The sequence below is a fragment of the Amblyomma mixtum genome, chromosome 10 (genome assembly GCF_055824585.1).
Source record: "Amblyomma mixtum isolate Tamu chromosome 10, ASM5582458v1, whole genome shotgun sequence".
Lineage (NCBI taxonomy): Eukaryota > Metazoa > Arthropoda > Arachnida > Ixodida > Ixodidae > Amblyomma > Amblyomma mixtum.
In genome coordinates, this window is record NC_143021.1 from 25,436,568 (window position 1) to 25,459,541 (window position 22,974).

At 45.8% G+C, this 22,974-nt stretch overlaps 1 protein-coding gene across 1 annotated transcript in view; it reads left to right on the forward strand.

Moving 5' to 3' along the window:
* Positions 1–22,974, forward strand: part of LOC149325412 (sodium-coupled monocarboxylate transporter 1-like) — a 77,430-nt gene that overhangs the window by 45,165 nt on the left and 9,291 nt on the right. Inside the window, exons 8-15 of the mRNA XM_089564271.1 lie at positions 462–550; positions 1,373–1,482; positions 9,490–9,557; positions 10,304–10,390; positions 12,375–12,547; positions 14,511–14,614; positions 22,590–22,693; positions 22,762–22,795. Of these exons, the coding sequence (XP_089420397.1) occupies positions 462–550; positions 1,373–1,482; positions 9,490–9,557; positions 10,304–10,390; positions 12,375–12,547; positions 14,511–14,614; positions 22,590–22,693; positions 22,762–22,795 (769 nt within the window). The remainder of the gene's footprint in view (positions 1–461; positions 551–1,372; positions 1,483–9,489; positions 9,558–10,303; positions 10,391–12,374; positions 12,548–14,510; positions 14,615–22,589; positions 22,694–22,761; positions 22,796–22,974) is intronic.

Below are 22,974 nucleotides of genomic sequence, written 5' to 3' on the forward strand. Positions count from 1 at the left end.
ACGACGAACGACATCCGGGTAGATGTATGATAATGACTACACTAATAATAATTAATCAATAAACCGTTTACTTTGTTTCGCGTGCTCATGGTAATGAGTATGACCATGGTGCAACGATGATCGCCGTGATACAAGGGGGGCGTAAAGGGAAGTGTGTGCAACAATAGAGCTTTTCTCTTGGCGTATCGGCGGGACATTTAATAGTGGCCTGGGGCAACATCACAAATAAGTGTAAACGGGTAGGAGAGCTCCTCTAAAACTGCGCGGGAACGCCCAGTGCAGTGAAGACGCTAAAGTAAATTGCATATCGAGTGATTACCCAGCTCTTTACGTCTTTCGTTTTGTGCAAACTATCATCGTTTCTTTACTTGCTCGGCGGAGCGGCAAGCGGACTATTGTCTTTTCCTTCTTGAGCGAACTTCATTCCGAAACGTTAATTGAGCGTCTCCGCTTCATTTCAGATTTTACCGCACTACATCAACACCCACCTCGTACATGTGCCCGGATTTACTGGCCTCTTTCTCGCAGGCATCGTAAGCGCTGCCACGAGGTAGTTATTACCCTGCACCACGCCTTTACTGTCGACATTTTTCGCTGCTTAAACAGTAGGGGTGGCCAGCTTATATTTTCTACTACTGTTATCGGCTATCGATACGCGGAGGATTAGGTAGTACAGAACCAGAGCACTTGCTTCAAACTCTGTACGCATAAATAATTCTTCAATTGTATTCATGCTTTATTTTTTGTTTCCGCGCTATTTGACGGAGAAGGCAAGGCCGCAGTATGACCATTATTCACGCACCAAGAAAGAGCACTGATGCAGTTCTTACTCTTTCGTCTGTTGCGATTTATAGAATGCCACAAGCGCTCTAACAGCAGACGACATAGCAGCGAATGACCCAAAATCTTTTCTGCGAGCTTACTGGGGTTTTTGGGATCTTGTGTACAGACGTGAGAAAAAAAATATTAGCACAAGAGATGCACCACACAGATGACAACACTGAGGGCGGCGGTCGCGAACTTGCCGATGAAAATTGGTAGCATTTTAATGTACTTAAACCGAGCGGCAGTGCGATACATCTGTTTAACCTGATTGGCTCATGGTTTTGATTTGATGGGTCGTCGGCACATCTGGCGATTATGGCACGTCTGGCGATGATATTAGACTCAGTTTACGCTCTGATCAAAATTAAGCTGGTCTGATCTGTTCGTGGTGAAGTGGAAAGTGCATTACGGTGACGACGCCCAATGTACAGTGCCACTTTCAACGTGCGAATACTTCTACGTGATGATACTTTTACGTGATGATACTTTCTACGTGCTTTTCATTTCCAAGACCTTTGGGTGCATGTTTTTTTCTATTCTTGCGCAGCACAGTGTCGTCTACGATCAACTCACAGGCTGCGATCTTATATATGGACGTCATTGTTCCCCGGTTCAAAAGGGCTGAACATCATGTCTTGTGGGTAACACGTGGCACAGGTGAAACCAAATTGCTCGAATAATACTGGTCCTTTTTATTTTAGTTTCCTACCTGTACTTTACCTCCAAAATACATTTTCTTAGATTCTGCGCTGATATCACGTTCATGCCACCATGTTCTTAAAACAAGTTTGGCTTCATTTAAAGATCTTAAAGGTGTTTCCATTCTTTTCTTTAAATCTGTGAAGTTCTTATAACTTTTATTTTTCCTTATCCGAAGGAGTGTAAACAACGAGATCCTGGATCTGAGTAGCAGGGTTTGACATATGTGGTGGGGAATCGCTAAAATAGTTCTTTTGTTACCGTCCTAATTATATTTGTCCCTATATTGAAGATACTACAGTCAGACTAATTGATAATCAAGAAAGTGCGAGGAAGAGGAGCTTGAAGCATAGCAAAAACGAAATCTTGCGGAATAGAAAACAATTATCTTCATCGCCAGCCCAACTACGCGTCCACTGCAGGACAACGTCCTTTCCCGTATCTCTCCAATTAACTCGGTTCTGCGCCAGCTGCGGCCACGATATCCCCACAAATTTACCGTGCAAAGATATATGCAGCAGGAACAAAAAAAAACAACAAGAAGCTGAGGGCGAAACTAAACAATAAAAAGATAGATCAAAGTAGGAAAAATGTGGCTCGAAGACAATGATATGCCTTTCGCTGAAGGCGATACTGTTGATGCTTGCATTATTTTGCATGGGCATTCCTTTAGGTCGTCACCGTCATCATCATGCGCCCAACTCTGTCCACTGGAAAACAAACGACTCAGGGTTCAATTATTTCTCTACTGCGACAACTGCGGCCAACCCGTTCCCACGAAATTCGTAAAATCATGCCCCAGATTGCCCCTGAGTCTTCTCCTTTTAAGGTTACCTTCTTGCAGGCGGAGTGTGCATATTAAGCCCCACCTAGTACTGCTGAAGAAAAGTACAGCCTCCGCCTTGCATGCTGGAGGTACAGCGAGGAAATCCCCATTTCAATTTCAATAACTGGTGGATAACTAAACAGTGCCTGTGATTTTATACCAGTGCTGGCCAAAGGTGCAATGAATGACCGAGAGAGGGGGCTGGCTCACTGAACTATAGTTGTCACCGCGGGTGTAGTAATTAACCAATATTTCACTTAGACATCTCCACGTGCGATCTTTTTGAAGTACAACCAGCGGCAAAATAAATCGGGGCATGTGACACGCCGCCAAAATCAAGTAAAACTGCCTCGCGGCGCTATCTGACGCTGCACTTCTGGTGCGAGACGTCGCAGTGCACGTGCGCGTGCTGTCGTGATCGCAGCCATGTCCTTTTTCTCGCCTGCAGCGGACTATTCGATTACATCCACCTTTCGGCGCTAGGCGTCGCTTTCTTTATTCACAGTGTGACGCTGGCAGTTCGCTAAATCCTTGCGATGCGCCCGCCGAAGACTGAACTTGACGTAGTGAATAAAGAAAGGGACCCCTACCCCCAAACGCTGCAGATAAACAGCTGCTCAAACGCAAGCAAGAAAAAAGGTAGGGTTGAGGGCGGGAAAGAACGTATACGCGCATTGCGACGTTTCGGCCCAAGAAGTGCAAGAAGTGCAAGAAGTGCATACAGTACCTGTGTGGATAAGATGTTCAAAGAAGCTGGTATTTTCTGTGCAGATGTGGAGAGTCATCAAAGCAATGAGGAATTAATTGCAGTCAGCAGTGCAGAGCAGTCGGATATAATGCTGGGAATGTAATATGAAGTGAAGAAAACCATAGAAGCAATGCCGGTGGAAAAACAGCTGGGGATGATCTGGTGTCAGCAGATGTGTTGAAGAACGGTGTGGAAGTTGTGACAGATAGACTAGCTTTCCTGCCTATACATTGCCTCATGATCACGACAGTGCTGGAATCTTCGAAAAACACCAATAATATTATGATTCTTAAAGAAGCAGACGCCAGGGACTTGAAAAATTACAGACAGATCGGAAGCAGAACCTTAAACTTGACGCACCTGCAGCGTCAGGTAAAGGCTACTCGAGAATAGAACACATTCGCATTAATGATCATGTAATGAGATATGCGCAGGTTATAACGAACAACTTTATATAACGTTCATAGATTATAAAAGCACATTTCGCTCATTAGGAATCGGATTTCTCATGCAAGCGTTTCGGAATCTGGAAATTTAAGAACTATGTGTAAAAGTTACAAACAATATATATATAGTGGATGCACCGTAGTCATGGTCATATATAAAAAATTAAAGAAATCGCAAATATTACGGGTGTCGTGCATAGAGACACATTCTCTCCAATGTTTTTCGTCGCCTGTTTACAGAAGGTATTCAGAGACCTGGGCTGGAAGCAATTCGGGATAAGAGTTAGTGGGGAAAACCTTCGTAATCTGCGAGTGGCTGATGACATTGCTTTGCTAGCCAACTCAGGGGACGAACGTCCAAGCATGATCATTGACTGAAAGAAGCGAGTTACAACAGCAGATTTAAAATTAATACAGAGAAAAGTAATGTTGAGCATTCTTGAAAAGGAGCAGCAATTCGCGCAGAGCAGCCAGGCACTAAAAGTGGTAAGGGAATACATCTGCTTATGGCAGGTAGTGACCGGATATCAGGACCATGATTGTGAAATCAATTGAAGAATATGGAATGGATGAAGCGCCTTTGGCTTAACAATAGAAGATTATAATTCTCCCTGAAGAAAAAAGTTTTTAACAGCTGTTTATTACCGGGTGCTCACCCAGAATCATAAACATGGAACAAAACAGAAAGGGTTCAACTGAAGTTGGGGACAATGCACATAAATACGCAATAAAATGACAGATGTAAGCTTACGATGGGGGAAAAGAACAGAGTGGATCAGGAAATAAACTCAAATATTGACATCCTAGCCGAAATTATGAAAGGAAACTGTGCATTGGGAGGTGGTGTAGTGCGATGGCAAAATAATCGATGGTCGTTAAAACAGAGTGCATTTCAAGAGAACAAAAGCGAGCAAGAGGTGGCGGAAAGTTAGGTTGGCGAATGAAGTTAGGAGATTTAGGGATAGGGAAGCTGCAGCTGGCACACGACCGTATAATTTCAGAGTTGTGGCAAAGGTCATTGCTATGCAGTTGGGCGTAGTAATGCTGATGCTCCTGATCTCATTAGCTCAAGTAGCTACCCTCAAAGAGCTGCCAACTACGGCGGTTTATTTTGATAAATGTGGCAGAGGCCTAGTGGGTGTAATCTGGATGATGATTATGATGGTGGCGACTATGATATCGAGACTAGAGCACTGCACGGGCCTCAATCTGAGGCTCAAGCCCGGCCCGGGCCCGAGGCCTGAAGCCCGAGCCCGGCCCAGGCCCGCGGCTTCAAGCCCGGGCCCGGCCCAGGCCCGCTAAATTATCGTTCTAGCGAGCCCGGCCCGGCCCGTTTCACAGTAACGCTTGCTCACTCTGAGCAAGCCCCGCCGCTGTGGCTCAGTGGTTATGGCGCTCGGCTGCTGACGCGAAAGACGCGGGTTCGATCCCGGTCGCGGCGGTTGAATTTCTTTGGAGGAGAAATTCTAGAGGCCCGTGTACTGTGCGATGTCAGTGCACATTAAAGAACCCCAGTTGGTCGAAATTTCCGGAGCCCTCCACTACGGCGTCTCTCATAGCCTTAGTCGCTTTGGGACGTTGAACCCCATACACCAAACCAAACCACTCTGAGCAAGTAGACTGCTACTAGACCGATAAGAAACTGGCCGACAAAGGTTCTAAAACCACCGGGCTTGCAGAAATTGGTTCTTTTTAACCCAGAAGGAAGGGATTAAGAGCAGTGCTTGCCAGGCCCGTCTTTTGGACAGGGATCTCGTGTAGGTGCGCTAAGATAAACTAGGAAGTTCCGAGAGCCAAATAAAAAGTGCTGCATAAGTGCGTAATCGACTACTTTGCATTCCCCCATGATTTTAATCAGTTATATTTTGCCGCCCGCGAAGTATAAGCATTAAAGCTGCCTAGCAAGCAGCAGGATGACATTTTTTTAGTGAACGTGATCTCACATGTTGAACTCATAGCCGAACTGGTCGCCTTTCAGCAGAAACAAAAAGCTAAAAGGCTCGAGTATTTCGCGATGTGTGTTTTGAAGACTAAAATCGTGCTAAACTAATATGTCCTTCCCGAATTCATTTCTAATAGTGTATAGGTAGGTTTTGGGATGACGAACGATCAGTGGCCAATTAAGACCGGTTAAATATTACTCTTGCTGGTGGAGAAGAAGATAACGCACGAACCACGTGATAACTTACAGGGCAAAACACTTGTCATGTCATCCAGGCTGAAGAAGCGAGGAGGGATAGATGTGGTTATGAGATGAGATTTACAAATTCTCGCGAGGTTTTGCGGCTATTTCATTTACGAGACGGTCCGGTCAGCTGATCAAAAAGAAAACCAAGCGCGCTTTAGTTTGTGATTTTTCTCACATAAGAAAATAACATAAGAAAAATACAGCTATAAAATAAAAGCTATGTTTTGGGGGCTTCAGGGCCCAAGTGGAGTCAGGCTGTGAAAGACACCAAAGCAGAGGGCTCCGGATCATTTCGACCACCTGGGTTTCTTCAACGAGCAATGATACTACAAAGTACATGGCTGTCATGCTTGCCGCCTAAATAGAAATGCGGCTGCCGAGGCTAGGAGCAAACTTTGGTTCCCCGGCTCAGTAATCAAGCGCCTTGACCACTAAGCCACGTCGGCATGGAAATAAGGACATAAGTAAGTCAATGAATAAAGCTTAGTTTTTCTCTCAGCGCGTACTATAACACATACCTCACCCGTGTCGCTGCTCCAATGCCGCAGTTTTGTACTTCGCTCTGCAATAGTGAATGAATAGTCGGACACTAGCCGTTTTTGTACGGACCCAAGCCCGGATCGGGTCCGCAGCTTTCAGCCCGAACCCGGCCCGGGCCCACAACTCCAGGCCCGGGCCCGGCATGGGCCCGGCAAAACAGATCATGTCCCGGCCCGGCCCGAGCCCGTGCAGTGCACTAATCGAGACATTTAGGGTGTTTCCAGCGTACTAAGTATGATATTCTTGCGTGATGTGGACCGTTGTCGAAACTACCTCTTTGGAACAAATTTAATGAGAAGGAAATATCCGTAATACGCGCATTGGTCCTGTCTGAATAGACAGTTACTACTAAAATTATATTTTCCTAATGCTTCGGTAAAAAAAGGATGACAATAAATGTATAGCTTTCCTTTATCCTCAAATGTCTCAAGATGACATCTTATAACGTTTAGTTTCTTAGTATGTTTATTTATTGACCTGAAAATACTGGAGACCTTTAAGTTTTGCCAAAGCATGACGGATTACACATTTTTCAGTACACTGAAAACAACAAAGTCATACAATTTTAGGGGAAGTAAAAGAAGCGCTCGAGTGTGGCAACAATATCGTGTGGCAACAAAAATATAGATTGTTTTGTGAATTATAGTTTTCCCCTAGAATACATAGCGTAAAGAAGCGGTTATTGGCAAGTTATCCCATGGGATTCTAGTAAGTCAATACTATTTAGACACATTAGCTGTGACGGAGCCTCTACTGTGTAGTTTTGCGAAATATAAACCACACATCTTTCCTGTGGACTGTTCAGACTACAGGATGTGTTTTTTTTTGTGTGTGTCCGGGCCACCAATGGTACAAGTGTATTTGAGAAGAGACTTGACCTTACACTTGGCTCTTAGTCATAAAGAAAGAAAAATAAAAACCTAGGCATTTTTTGCCGGCTTGATGTGCACAGGAATGGATACCTACTGAACTTGCATAGTATACATCAAAGCAATTGGATTTTTCGTAAAAGAGCAAGCTTCCAAATACAAGACAAAAAGATATGGTTTAGATTGAATTTAAACTGAACTGCAAATAAAGGCTAAAGCAAGATTTTTAAATAAAAAAAGCTACAAAATATCGGAATCCAATAAAAAAATAACAATGAGCGGTGTTAAGTAGCTGCTGAATACAGCAACTTACATAAAGCTGCCTAAATATGGTATAAAATTCCTCGAAAAACTAGGGCGTACCCTGTGTCCTCCATGCGTTGCACCACTGCAGCTATGTTCTTACTTTCTATGAACAAATCAACACAGCCTACGAACACTACTGGACAGAGCACTTTGTCGGCTTCTCGCTGCCGTTGACATCTCGTAAAGCGATCCTAACATCACTGCATATCAGGTGCGCTGGTCGTGTGAAATGTTATTCTGACGCTCAGGCCACTGTTTAGCCGCTTGAAGCCTCACTATAGAAGAAATGAGGAATGGACCGAGGCAGACAGATATACAGTGTCATGCTTAAAACAGCTATTAAGACTTCTATTGGGATGAACAACGTAATAATGTTAATTGGAAAGAGCTCACTGCTCTTAGATTTGCACCTTACAATGTGGTGCTAAGTAACTGTAACTGGAAGTAAAGCACGAGGCAATTTGAAGGGCATAGTTGAAGAACGTAGGAAAAAAAAATTAAAACTATATGCTCGAAGACCTCAAAACAAGAGGCGTTGTACCATGTTCCACCGCTTCAAAGAGCACCAACAGCTGAGAAAGGCAGGCCCACACAGACAGTTTAATGTTAGTGCATCAATACTTAGAATTATTTGCACAGTCTCCCGTGATAATAGAAAATTAATAAGAAAAATGAGGGTGCATTTGAAAGACATTTTAAGAAACACTAAACGGAAACAGCAAGCCATTTAAGGCGTTACTTTAGACGGACGAACCATTGCTCGAGAACAATAGAAACGTTATATTCTGCTCGGAAAGGTGGCCACGTCTCTGAGAAAGTCGAAACTGAAATTCCCGATGTCATCCCACAATCATAAGCTTCCGAAACGAGGGAAGGTTACGTCATTTGTATGCGGTTGGCATAGCGAAGCTCTCCGGGGAATCGGAGGCGCCACTTCCGAGCGCGTACGAAGTGGATAGCTTTTACTTGCTAAATTAGCCCGCAAAAGTGCTGCACGCAAGCTCAATACAAAGAATAGAAAGCAGAATAGTAAACGCTTGATCACGTTTGTGCCTCTTCTTGCTGCCCGTAGCCTAGCTTCAGGCGTTATATTTTGGGCCTTCTCACGTTCTTGGTCACGCTCGTGGCGCTGCTTTCCTCTGATCTCGACGCTGCCTTCACAATGAGGCGAAATAGGGTTGACCAAGAACACGATGAACAGACCGGAGCTGATCAAGTATCCTCGCCACGAAGCCGAATGAAAAAGAACCCTCCAGACTTGTGACTGCCCATTCTTCACTTTTCCGCAACTTTCTTCTTTATCAAATCTCTGTTTTGTTAAAGATCACAAATTTCGTTTTGCATACCGCTAAGCTATCAGTCTACTTTGAACTACCAGTCATTATGAATGCCCCATTTAAGTTGTGGATCGGCGCTAAGCGATAACGATAAAGCGTGTGCGTCTAAAATTTTGAGGCCAAGAGAAAATCAATGAATTTGGTTCAGAACAGCGGTGACATTCGTGGAAGGAAAAATTATCGCCGAAATGCTGAACTTCAGGAATAGAACCGTATAGAATCGCCAACAATCTTGACTTAGTTATGGCTTAGTGAAGAGAAATACGAGGAAATGTACATGGGTAAGGCATTTAACGTGAACTAAATTTCAGAAACGTGTAGAAGTCATTTATTTGATTCCAATTAGTGGAGAATGTCGTGGTAGGAGAATGATAATTAAATAGAATGATAAAGGTGAGAGAATGATAAAAAAATTTCTTTCAATTAGGAGGCCGCATTTGTCACAGGACACCAGTAGCTGCATATCAGCTGCTATTAGTTTTCTCTTACAGTCGACAATCGCATATAATGATGATGATGATGGGGGTGGTGAATATGGTACCGTAACTGGCCTGCATATGTCTAGCGATTACCTAATATAGAAACTGCGCGGTAAAGCTAATTGTATTCATGTTTACCTCATTGGTAACAAAGTGTTAAAAGAATTTCATGCAGCCACTTAACTTTCGTGATCAATAATATATTCTTTGTCCCAACATCTTTCAGCTCTCCTTTTGGGTATCTTAGTCACAGTATATAGCACAATGTGCGTACACATGGGATCACTGACTAGAGTGAGTACGATTGCCTCTTTATTTGTTCTCAATCTAGGCAACGTTTCTTGTACACGCAACATTTCTGCTATTCTGAAAAATGCTGAGAGTGACGATTTTATGCTCATCAGAGCTGACAACAAAAATTTAGCATTGAACAATAATATTAATAAAACCTGCGAGATTGGTCATGTCTCTGAATGCATTTGGCCCGCACATGAATTTGCAGTGGGTAGCAACACCGGTCCACGCAATTAAACTGAAATTTGCGACCGCCAGTGACGATGCTAGCATAATAGCTTCTGAGCATTGTCAATAGGCTGAACAGTGCCCTTGCTCAGAATGTGAAAAAAAATGTTGACGTCTTACTTTCTGCCACTAAAAACGAGAGCAAGAGTTCCACAATGTAACTAGTCTGAAACAAAATCGAACGCTCAATATCTGGATGTAATAAAGTTGGTAACAAGTTCTGATCCTAAAGCAGCGGCATACGATTATATAAGTGCAGACATATATTGCTCAGGTTTGATTCTTCCATTTGACCACATCGACGCTCATACATAGTCAAGTTATTTTTTTTCAATGCAGATTTAAGCCACAATGCAGATTCAATGCAGATTTAAGCCACAATGAAAACCTTGGTGCTACGCGTTTCAACCTTCTCGACTTGCCGCTTATGTGCTTGTTTTGGCGCTCATTCTGGGAGTGCAGATATTTTTGCTGTCATACGCGGTCTTTTTTGTGCTTTACGATTATTCATTTTCCAGATCTTTATGATGGTATACAATGGCATCACGGCGGCATTTGTTGGCCTCTGCCTTCTAGCGGTATTATTCCCTTTCGTCCATTCGAAGGTATGTCAACCTCTGCCACCGCTATGGATCAGTGGTTACGGCGCTCGGCTGCTGACCCGAAAGACGCGGGTTTAATCCCGGCCACGGCGGTCGAATTTCGATGGAGGCGAAGTTCTAGAGGGGCGTGTACTGTGCGATGTAAGTGCACGTTAAAGAACCCTAGGTTGAAGAAGTTTCCGGAGCCCTTCACTACGGCGTCCCTCATAGCCTGAGCTGCTTTCGGTTGTTAAACGCCTTTAACCATACACCGTATGTCAACTTCCGCAATATAATGCCCTCTTTCTTTCTCAACATAAGATTGCAAAGCCTATGTTGCAACTGCAGTAGCGAGCTAGCGTTAAAAGAAAAGCCTCATGTAAGTTGCTGTCTACTAAGTTGGATTTCAATACATGCGCGGCAGAGTGATTCATGGTAGAAGTTTTGAAAGATGCAAACCAAAGCACAGCGAGAAAACAACTGTAATATCTCCTTAGATTCTTTCCTTCTTTCGTGATTCAAATGATGTTGTGTATTAGCTGCTTGCAATCGTGCAGATTTCAAATGGAAAAAGAGTAAGGCTGATATTGCTTTACTTTTTATTCATGTCCTGTTACTGTAATAGCTATAAGGTTGCTGTAGATATTATTGCACTGCCGGAAAGAACAAACCCTTGTGAACACTTGCTGCGACCCTTTAGGAATCAGTACGTAAGGAAGAAGGCGTATAGCTAACGTGAGAAATCAGCCAGGTGACCTCTTATCGACGACTGATCTTCTTTTCTGAAGGTTATTCCTGCACAATTACTATATCAATTGTTCCAGTCCTTCCTCTTGCTTCCACTTATTCACAACCTTATGCATTAGTGAAGCGTTGAGTGCTGGCAGTGTTATAATTTTGAAGCGAAAAGCTTCACTACGTGGGTCGGAGACGAGCTTCGCGTGAGCCGGTGCACAGATTTGCCAGTTCTGCGCATGCGCGAAACCGAGTGACGTCACACGCGGCGCAGGTGGCCGCAGCAGTCGCCGTCGACTCCATCGCCTGACCTTTCACCGCAGCCGCGCGCTACTGCGCATGTGCGCCGCCGCTACCGCTGCGCGTGCTACTCCTCCTCGCTACTGGGCTATAAATGCGCTTGTCAGAGAATAGGCGCTCGCTCTTGCCATGGAAGGCGAAGCACCCAGACGTGGCAGTAGCAAAATCTGCCGATCCAGAAGTGCTAGCTTGGGAGTTGGCCGAAAAGCAGCGAAGAAATGAACAGCGCAAAGCTAAGCGTATGGCCGAAACGCCAGAAAATCGGGCGGAACGCCTTGCAATACGACGTCAAAAGGAAGCTTAACCGCGTCTCTTGGCCGCGTCAACTGAGAGTAGCCAGATGAGCGAACACGGCGAAATAACTTCTCAATTGCGATTTGCTTTTCGCTTCTCAACCAAGCTCAGCCACGCCTAATTTTTTCACTTCATCTTTTTTCTAAGCAATAGGAGCTACGGCAGTCAAACCGTTCTACTCACAACTAACGAACAGGAATCGACCATTGAGCTCAACGCCTCTTTCGCTGCTTCAGTTTAATTGATTTTCCGGCATTTTGCTGCACTGCACGCTTGTGAGCTCCTGATTAGCTAAAATATAAAATAGCATAGTTCTCAGCAAAACAAGCTTGAGGTTCTACCATTCTTGCTGAAATATGTCCAATATTTAAACGATTGTCAACTGCATGAAAATGCTAATGCCTTTAAGACAACGCACATTTTGTGCGCGCAAGCCTATTTAATACGTATTGTCTAGCATTAGAGCACATCAGAATCGTTCTGCGTTCAGATTTTTGGTCACCTGCCAACTTAACATGTCAAAAATCTAATTGAGCGTTCATGTCAAGTATGAAAACGAAATTTAACTTAACATTATCAGGATCACAAAAAGTTACAGATGTGCGTTATTTTCTCAGTTTTATGAATTATTCTTCTGAAAACAGCAAGGCAGTATTCAGAGAAATGCATACTTTCACAGGGAGCAGGCGTGGCTACGCTCGCCGTGGTTGCCTACCAGCTAGCCCACATCGCAGATACGATTCGAAATGGAAGAAAGCCTCGAAGGATGGAAACAACGCTGGAGTTCTGTCCTGTGAACCAAAGCATCATCATTTCTGGAGCAAACGCCACCCTTCCTGCCGTGCGCACAGAGTAAGACCACTTCTAAATTACAATCAGCATACGAACTGAGTCCCGCGGTCACAAAGTACATTCAGCGGCCGGTATTTCTTGCAATCCAAGAGATTCTCACATCCATCTGGCTCAGACATTAGTGTCAAAAGGTTTCTCTAAATAACACAGAGGCAAAAGAAGCACGAGCCCCTAATCAAGATTCTTGTCGAGCAATTCATCCCACGCTGTAAGGCCATGAAGTGTAAATTTCGTATATAATTTAAGTTCGGCTCTGAAACAAGAGATCACTATAAAAGTCGAATAGAAACTACACCTTCTAAGCGTTCTTCAGATTGGAAGAACGAGGCAATTGGGTCTTTTTGATCCGCATGATTCTGAAAGTCTATCTCCGGATTACACAGCCTCCACCACAAGCAGGCATGGCTACTCTTTTTCTTCTTTTGCAACACGAGCATTTTTTCTCAATAGAAATCAGTTTTTGACTGCGCAACAGGAACTAATTGAGCCAAGCGGCTCAATGGCGATAAGGAAACCACATTCCGAAAGTTTACTGCCTACGCAAGTCCCCCCATTTGGGGATCACCCACCCACAGCATCGCGGCCGCCTTCTAAGAATTACTGAGCGAGTTCCAGTTAAAAAAAAAGTCTTCATTTCACATACCCAGCTTTCTCTGCGTTTTAGTAGGATGTTCTTTGAACTATGCGGTTAAATGTGCAAAATTCTCCTTCCCAAGACGGCGTCACAAGATTTTGTACATCGGTACAAGCGCTTCCGTATTCGGACGTCCTTCTTTGTGGCAATGGCTCAGCAGCTTTGAACGCTGTTTATCAGAGAAAATATTATGCCAAAACTATAATTGCATTTTTCTCCGTTTGCTTTATTTCGACTCTTTGTGGCTCGCTCAAATGATCCCACGCTTCATGCTCTCCTCCGCAACGCTGAAGCTCAGTGATGGCCAGGTTAAGGCAGAAGTTTAGCCACTCACAAAATATGCAAAAGAAAGAATGAAATATTAAAAATTTCACGTTGTACCGAGCCGAAGTTTCCGAAAATATTGACTCAGGTATCCTCGAATGCTTTCTTTGGTCATTGCTGTACGGCAATGTTGTTTTAAGTTCACATTTCAGCTATGCTGCTTCGTTACCAGCCGCCGGTCTTAGCTGATGCAGCGGCAGTTTAGTCTTATTGATGGCAATGATAGATCATCACGCCTGTAACCTGCGCTAAAAATTACGAAATACGAAGTCTAAATCAGAAATTAACATCTCTCAGCAGCATAGCACGAAGTTCAGGGCCAGTTTATTACACTTTTATTTCGGTCATATTCATTTCTGTTTTCGTTGCCAGCTGATGCACCTGCCGGTCATTGTTGCGTCTGGACCAATCAGCCTGCTCGACAGACGATTACAATGAAGTGGAATCGAACATAACAATTTTTTTAGCTATCATAGTCGATTGTCGATGAACAGTGCATTGGTCAGGCATGACAGTCAACAGGTTGTTGGTCACTGACCCTGTAAAGAGAAAATTCGAGACCGGTAGGAACCCGTGGGTGTTCAGAAAGATCATGAATTTTACCTTTACATGGTCAGTGATGTTCAACGTGGTCAGGTTTGAACTTCTCCAAAGGATGACTCAGTAAAAGAAGGTTCTCCTAACTTTCCCAACAACGTGCGAATTTTCTGCCGTATTGGGACAATGTTCCTCACATCGCTACCGCGCTAGGCACACACTGGCGGCTCAATGATCCGTTTCGTGCAATGCACTTAAAAAATGGCGTCCGCCGTTTGCACTAATGTTATACTGATAATGCTTAAGAGCAATCGAAATCCTTTCTCTCTTTGGTGTGAGTGCCCCTTTGGAGACCTCTCGTAGATATTCTGAAAACTACTACTGCAGAGCGAACGTGATAACAATACCTACAAAATTTCTCCCTGGAATGGAGAAAAAATTTGTACTGTTCTCTTTTTTTCCTTCTAGATCGGAAGCGCCTCCCTTCATATTTCGGGTGTCGCATATGTGGGCGAGTTTCTTTTCCATATTCGTCTGTGTTCTGATTGGAGTAATCGTGAGCGCTCTCACAGGCAAGTGAAGCTTTTGTATTTTGTATTTTTGTATTTTTGAGTAAACCTCTGGACTCTTATCGCGGTGCCGCACCGAGAATGATCCCTATTAATAAAAGAGAAAATATCTTCGGGAAAAGCAGTCTACTGTCACAATACCCGCAATTGTAACGTCCACTTACAGACACACTTAGCGCGTGTAGGCGTAGCGGTTTCGGTCGCAAAGGAAATGCCCTCGACTCAGCGTGGCGTGGATTGTAACTTTTTTGATCCCTCTTTCGAGATTTGTTCCAACTTTTACTAGGATTAGCCTGCCTGTTTCCGCTGTGCTGAGTATCTGGATATGAGAGGCGCGCACCGCCTGGACTAGTTCTATCCGCTTGATATGTACCTCTAACCGAAGCAGTCACTCAGTGGAGGTACCCATGGGTAGCCGTAGTGCCTTTTTAAGATATTTCCGAAAGAGGACATCTATTTTCTCTGGCTTTGATATCTCGGGAAATCCTCGGTTGACGCCAGCGACGCTGTCTAGCCAATTTAGGCAACGCACCAAGCTCTCGTAGTTAGCCTAATGCTCTTCTTTTCATTGATAAGAAGCTACAATTCCTACTTTTTTGTTTGCATATGTGTAGTTGTGTTTGTTATTTTGGGAATCAGTCTTCTCACATTGCGCCTCTGTTGCTGTCACAAGTTGCGCCAGCGGCGTCGTCAACCTGCTGCTAGCAGTAGCTTCTTGAGGCTGCTCGATTGGTGCAGCTTAGCAAAGAAAAATATTTGAATTTATTTGATTTCATTTCATATTTGTATTTGCTGCTTTACAACGCACAAGCTCAAGATTAAAGAGCAAGGCGTTGCAATATTTAAAAACATATAGTTGTAACATTCAATCTGTTGTGATTCTCGAGAATGCTTTTCCACGACTTAGCAGAGCCAAATGCACCTCGCTGACGAACCGGAGTGTTGAGCGGGTAGAGACGATTTTCCTCTACCTTGGCCTGCCTCGCATTTTTCCTGTAAAAATGAGGCCCAAAGCGAAAGTACAAATACATCCTTTTTAAGCTGGTTCCTTAGAGCAGTGGGGCAAAGGAAAATGGGTTATCGGGGAAAAGTTTCCAGGAGGTGTGAACTGCGGCTGAAGCTAAGTCCTCGGCCACTAGCCAACAGTTTGAAACCACACTTGCGGGGGTGAAATTGAGACGCACCAGGGAGAAAAAGTATGTTAGTAGGATGAAGTTTTCAGCGTACCACAGTCGACCTATGCACCGTGTTCACTTTTCATGCGTCCTGTAGGCTTTTTTCATAGATGATGCACTGATGGTATCTTTTACTGAACATTGGAAAGTTGTCTTTCGCGCCCTTGGTACCTCTTGTTCTGCATGCGAATTGCTCGCTACTGTGGTGTTGGCTTCAGAGTTTTTCTAACCTTGCTGTTTGGGGGCAGGAAAGTTGTGTAAAAACGTTTAAAGTACGAATTTCCTTCGTTCGCTACCCATAGCAACACCTGCTACGGGCTGCGTTTGAAACACTGCTATACGTGATTAACGCAAAAACCGACAAGGAAAAATCTTCTTATCCGCAAATACTCGGCCTTCGGTTGTTACGAACGCAGCAGGAAGTGGGAAGCACAGCTGTTTTTTTTAGGATGAGGATCGCCGAACTGCCGAGCTCATGCAAGACAAATAAGACGCTCGGCCACGCACTGGGAGACAAGGTGCGGCCACCTTGCTCCACCGAAGGCTCCATCGAGCAAGCCGCCACGAGGGATCTTTCAGATTCGCCAGCCAACACAGTGAATGATGATCGCTCACAACACGAAATGGGCGGGCATACAAGTACGGACGAAATTTCGAAACGGCCCACAGCACAGCCAAACATTCCTTTTCTGTGGTGGAATAGTTGACTTCGGAACGGGACAAAGTGCGACTGGCGTAAGCAATCACGCGTTCTAGGCCATCTTGCCACTGAACAAGAAGCGCACCGAGACCAACATTACTGGCATCAGTGTGTAGTTCCGTGTCGGCCTCCTTGTCGAAGTGGCCAAGTACACGCGTACATTGGAGAAGGGACTTGAGTTCTGTGAAGCGTCTTTCTGGGTCCTGGCCCCAGAAGAAGAGATCAGCGTCTATCGTCAGGCGGGTCAGAGGCTCAGCTAGCTTGGAGAAATTATGAACAAACTGGCGATAGGAGGCGCAGAGGCCCAAGGAACGACGTAGGCTCCGTTTGTCTGTGGGCTTGGGGAAGGCAGCTGCGGCGGCCGTCTTTTCGGGGTCTGGACTAACGCCTCGAACGCTGACAATGTGACCAAGAAAATTCAGCTCATGAAACGCAAAGTGACATTTTCCCGGTTTGAGAGAGAGACCAGCGGAACGTATGGCCTCGAAAACGTTTAAGGTGGTCATCGAACGTGTCGGAGAAAATAACGACACCGTCGAGATATACGAGGCACGACTGCCACTTCAGGCCAGACAGCACGGTGTCCATCATTCGTTAGAATGAGGCAGGGGCCGAGCACAAGCCAAAAGGAAGCACCTGAAACTCGTATACATCGTCAGGGGTAATAAAGGCTGTCTTCCCTCGGTCGCGTTCGTCCACCTCTATTTGCCGATACCCACTGCGGATGTCAAGGGACGAACAGTAGGTGGCATGGCGCAGGCGGTCTAGAGAGTCATCAATGCGTGGCAGAGGGTACACATCCTTTTTCTTGACGTTATTGAGGCGCCTGTAATCCACGCAGAACCTAAGGGTGCCCCATCTTTCTTCGTGACGAGGACAACAGGCAATACCCAGGGGCTCGTGGGCGGTTGTATGACGTCGTCCTGCATTTGTGTAACTTGGCGGCGGATGGCGTCACGTTCTTTTGAAGACACACGATAAGGGCGCTGACATAGTGGTCTTCGGCCGTCAGCAGCGATAATTCGGTGCTTGGTAAGCGGCGTCTGTCGCACCTTGGAAGTTGATGCAAAACAGTCGCGGAAGGAATAGATGAGATTTTCTACGCAGCGTTTCTGACTGGCCAAGTGGTGCGGGTTTACATCGGTCGGGGTGGCTGTAGCCGTCGCCTCGTCGAGGTCTGACGTCATGGACAAAGAGCACTGCCTGGTAAACTGTCCAAAATCGTAAGAATAAGTGACGATCACTGTCTTCGTTGGATGTTGCGGTTACCTCGTTGGATGGGTAAAGTTGGTGACTAAGATGTAGGTACGACCGTTGGCAAGTTCTACTACGCCTCGGGCTACACAAACTTGCCGAGCGAGTACCAGCGACATGTTCGCTTCAGCGATGCCAAGGGTGCCGGTGCTGCCATCACACTTGACTTTGACGTATTTGCTGGCTCGCGGAGGGATCGTTATGTGGTCGTTACATAGACGCAACACTACTCTGCTGGGCTCGCTGTTGGTGTCAACGGCTCGCTGGGCGGAAAAAGATACCATGAGCTCCCGAAGATCGATGACCGCACCATACTCTTGAAGGAAATCCATACCCAGAATGAGATCTTTCGAACAGTCACGTAATACGCCAAAGGAGCCAGCGAAAGTAAGACCTCAGTTCTGCATGCGGCAGGTGCTGACGCCTATCGGCGTCACTACATGGCCACTGGCGGTGCGGATCACGGGTCCACACCAAGGCGTCAGAACCTTACGGAGAGTCATGGCGAGCTGACTGCTCATCACCGAAAAATCAGCGCAGGTATCGACGAGTGCGGTCACTTGATAACTGTCGGCGGTAACTAAAACTTCAGCAGAAACTAATCGTTCGCAGCACGTCGGTGAAGTCGTCGGATAGGGTGGTCGCCGCCCGGGTCGTCGCGCCGAATTGTCGGGTGGAGGCTGTTGACACTGTGCAGTGGCGACGGCCCTACCCCCGGAGGACGCCGTCTTCAGTTTTCCCGGCGAGGGGACGTGCGTCTGAACTGACCACAGGTTGAGGGCCGATTGGGCGAAGCAAAGCGCCCCTGGGATGGCGGTCGCGATTGGCACTGCTTCGAGGTCATCGGGGGCAGCAGGTGAACGGCGAGGTACTCCTCTATGTCCTGCGGTCTTTCACCATAGCGCGGTTGAGGTGCATCCGGCGGGAATCCTCTCAATCCCATACGCCTGTACGGGCAATGCGGCAGAATATGGCCACGCTCTCCGGAGTGGTAGCAGAGCGGGCGATCGTTGGACGTGCGCCACTCGTGCGCTTTGCTGGTAGGAGTTCGCAGGTCCTGCTGCTGCTCCACGGGGCGTAGGTAACGGTGGGGTGATCGAGATCCGGCAAAGGGGCGAAACGCTTGCGGCACGAGGGCAGGTCGGCGCAGGGCATTGCTGTAAGACAGGACGTGCTGCTCCGGTAGTCGTGCTGATGGTGGCTGCACCGCTCGCTGGATTTCGTCATGGATGACGTCCTCTGTTGAAGGTATGCTTGCCGACAGAGCATCCAAGCGGAGGTGTCGCAGTTCTTCGCGGACAATGCTCCGTTCAGCCACTCGCAGCGCCTCGTACCCGGGGCCTGGCAAGGACACGATGTAGTGAGTGGCCGCTACATTCGCCTGACGGCCGTATTGAGCACTCCGTCCCTACAACGAACGTTCCATGCTCGTAGCTTCTTTGGGGAAGGCGGCGTCAGTTAGCGGAGGGTCGCGCATGACGCGAGCGAACAGCTGCTCCTTCACCCCACGCATAAGGTGCCGTACCTTTGTAGCTTCCGGCATGGCAGGGTCGGCCCAATTGAAGAGGAGTGTCAAGTCCTCTATAAACATGGCCACGCTCCTGTTGTACTGCTTTGACCTGGAGCGAAGGGCAATCTCAGCATTTTCCTTTCGTTCGCTCGAGCTGAATGTGGCGAGCAACTCGCGGCGACAAGCTGCGCATGGAGAAGGACGCCTCGTGGTTCTCAAACCAAGTTTTCGCCGAGTCGTGCAGTGCAAAATACACATTCATCGGCTTCCGCTCGTCGTGCCACTGGTTGAGTGCGGCAACATGGTCAAAACTGGCCAACCAATCCTCTACATCCTCGAACCGGTCGCCGTGGAAGGATGGTGGCGACCGAGGTGCGAGAAAGACGAACGGCAGAGCACTGCCGGAGCAATGACCTGTCTGGCTGCCAGTGGTGGACGTCATAGCTCTCACAGGCCTTGTCAGTGGCTCAAACTCGGGTTGCAGGCCTCGCAGGCGACGGCTCGCTTTGTGGACGGGAGTGGCGTCCGCTCGTTGGGGAGAAGCGTCACGGCTGTCGTCGAGGTCTCAGTACGTGGGATGGCACCCAGCACCTCCACCAAATTTGACCGACCAATGCAGCAGGAAGCGGGAAGCACAGCCGTTTCTTTAGGACGAGGCTCGCTGAACCGCCGAGCTCGTGCAAGACAAAGAAGACGCTCGGCCACGCGCTGGTAGACAAGGTGCGGCCATCAGGTGGCGCCTGCAGAGTGTCAGAAGTGTGGAAATATTTCAGTCTATTTTATCTCCATTTTCTGTCCAAGAACATCCCAAAAAGTGCATCTAAGGTCGAACCCAAAACGACAACGACTGGCTAACCATGTCTTACTTATTCTCAACTTCCCCCTATCAATACTTTAGATATATCGATCACAGTCACTAGTGGTAGTAAGGTGCAAGTTTAAGTGCTGCGATATCCTCGGAGATACCCCATAAGATTTGGCATAACGACGGGGCACTGCATCGAGATTCGTTGGCGTAGTAGACGAGATAGTAGAACGTTGTCCAGAGTACATTACTATGAAAGTCAAACAGATTACAAAATGGAACTCGCTGAAGATTTTGACACGCACAGAAGCGTGAAATAATCGCTAATACCTATGATATGAAAAGGGGTCGTTTCCGATGTTTTAGCGCGAGTTCTTCCTGTAAAAAAATTGAATTATGCGCTTGACTTAATATGGCTGCTAAAGCTGCTCCAAGGTAGCTTTTTTCCCCTGCCTCTTCTATATATAGCAGCGAAATAAAGCAATCTAGCTGAAGTATCTCACAGCCCATATGAACACCTAAAATCGCATTTTTTCTTACATCGCGAAAATTATTTTTAAACGTGAAGGAGAAGTTGCATTTTCTAAATTTTGTGCACAGAGCTTTACTGCTCAAGGAATGAGGATATCGCCACAGTAGCTTTTTCTTTTATTTTCTTACAACACGTAAAATATTATGAAATAAAAAATTCTCAATTCCTGAATATTGCAAAACTGTATTTTCCGTTCACTTAAAAGCGGACAGGATGAGAAACAAAACACAAACCCAAATAAGTCCTTTGCTCCAACTGCTGAGAGTGCGGGTTTATATACGCCTTAAATTATATGGGAAGGATAGGAATTACGTTGTGCGCTTGAAGAGGACTTTCGGGGTTTTTGAATATTTTCAGTTCATAACAATATACCACTCCGTAATGTCCCTTTTCCCCGATACGAAAAAAAGTTTTTAAAATCTCGAGTAGACGTACTTGAAAAGAGGAAAACCAGGGAAACGAAACCGAAATTGTATTTTGACCTAGCTATCACGTCCGGACAGGAGAACCTTAGACTCTCTATCGTGTACGCATTGATTAGCTAAACTGGCGACTATATTGGAGAGCCGCGGTCAGTGCTGGTTCAAAATCACTAAAAGCAAGCTGGACAGTCAGCAAGCCCAGAACAAATATTGACGCCCGAGCGTCCAGTGACGGTCACGCACGAAAGGCCCATAGGAATCTTTCTGGTTGAGTCCAAGAAACAGGAAATAAGCCCAAATGACGAGAAAACTCTACATAATGTGCAGTGAAAGTTTAAGTAAAATCTGAGAAGGTGGGCAAACACCTGGCTTTTGCCTTAAATAGGATATCGTTCTCTAGTATTGGCTTAGACTAAGAGTGAATCTGTGACAGAAGAACTGCAGCGACTGGCAGTGGAGTGGGTTTTCTGCGCTACTTTGATCTCTCCTCTATTGCCGGCCTGTGGCTGCTTTCAGATCTGTCGAGCAGGTGCGGCCATAGCCTGGGCTTAGATGTATTGCCGTGGAAGGTTGGTTTGTTTGGTGGTGTGTTTATATTCGCGAATTGTTCTTCTGTAATTCACCACGCAAACATGGCGCAACAGCGTCCTTGGGACATCGCCTTATAACTGTGGGTTGTTCAGAGGTGAATCCTCTTTTTTACACTACTTTGAGATCTCAAGCATTCTTGGCTGGAAAGATATTTTTACCTTTCGTTGGTCTTTGAATTCTCTCGCGCAAACATTGCATATTTATTCAAATTTGTTCGTCCACAATAAAATCGCGTGTATGAACAGCTCCCTGGGGAGGAAGGACCTAAATTCACTACTACAGAAAATTTGTCTTCACTGCGAGATACACGGCTAGAACATGACGCAACGCGTGTGCTTACAAGTGCCCGTTAATGTTTCTCCTCGCATTTAGCACTTCTGGGAGCAGAAAAGAAAACTTCGTTTTTTTTGCAGCCAATGCCTTTCTAAAATGGCAAGTGGCAGTTTGGATTTTTTTTCATGGCTCTCTTGAGAGGCCCTTCTTAGGTTGTAGGCTGCAAGGCAGGACCGCGACAGAATTGTGTTGTAAGAACAACCGTGCTTGGTATGCATACGAGGGAACTGAGCTGTTTCGTAGAGGTCTGCCGCTGCATCGCATAGTGGGTGAATCAGCTGCTCTGGCAAGCTTTCTTTGTCTCAACATCCTTACTCATTGGAAGATGCGGAATCAGACAAACCTGAAAAAACTTGGGCATGTACTAAATATCCGACCTTTTCACTATATTCTCTTTAACTTAGATGCAGTGTTAAAAACTATGAATTGAGTGCTGAGAATAGTGAGCAAAATTGAATTCCAACCTCGTCGTTTTACTCAGATTTGTGAAGCAGACACAGTGCCATAATTAGAAGAGCGTATCTGGGCTCCGGCCTCAACATTTGACTTTGTAAGATGATTTGCAAGGAAAGGTTTTGGAGGGGGTTAACCAATACGATAAGGTAGAAAGAATATTTCGGTAACAGTTAACAACCAAAAACGTTTTCTTCTCATAGGCGAAATCAAGTACAAAAATCCGCAGCAGCATCGTCTGTGCAGTGACTTAGCACTTCGGTTTTGGCGAAAGACCAAGCTCTGTTCTTATGAAGAAAGCTCTAAGGTAAGAGTCTCCACCGGCGCTATTCTGTCATTTGAATGCCAGATTTCTCAAAATCGTATTCTTTTCAGGTTGCGACTGTCGCACAGGCCAAGGAAACGACAGGTAACTGTTATATAGAGGACGAAAGTCTTCTGTCACACAAATGGGAGACCTCAATTTAAAAATATACGTTTGCAGAGGGACGAAGATGAAACAAAGGTGCTAAGGCCATAACTTGTTTAATGAAATCCATTAAGTTTTCAGCAAATAAATTTTACCTCATTACCGAGGCATTTTACGCC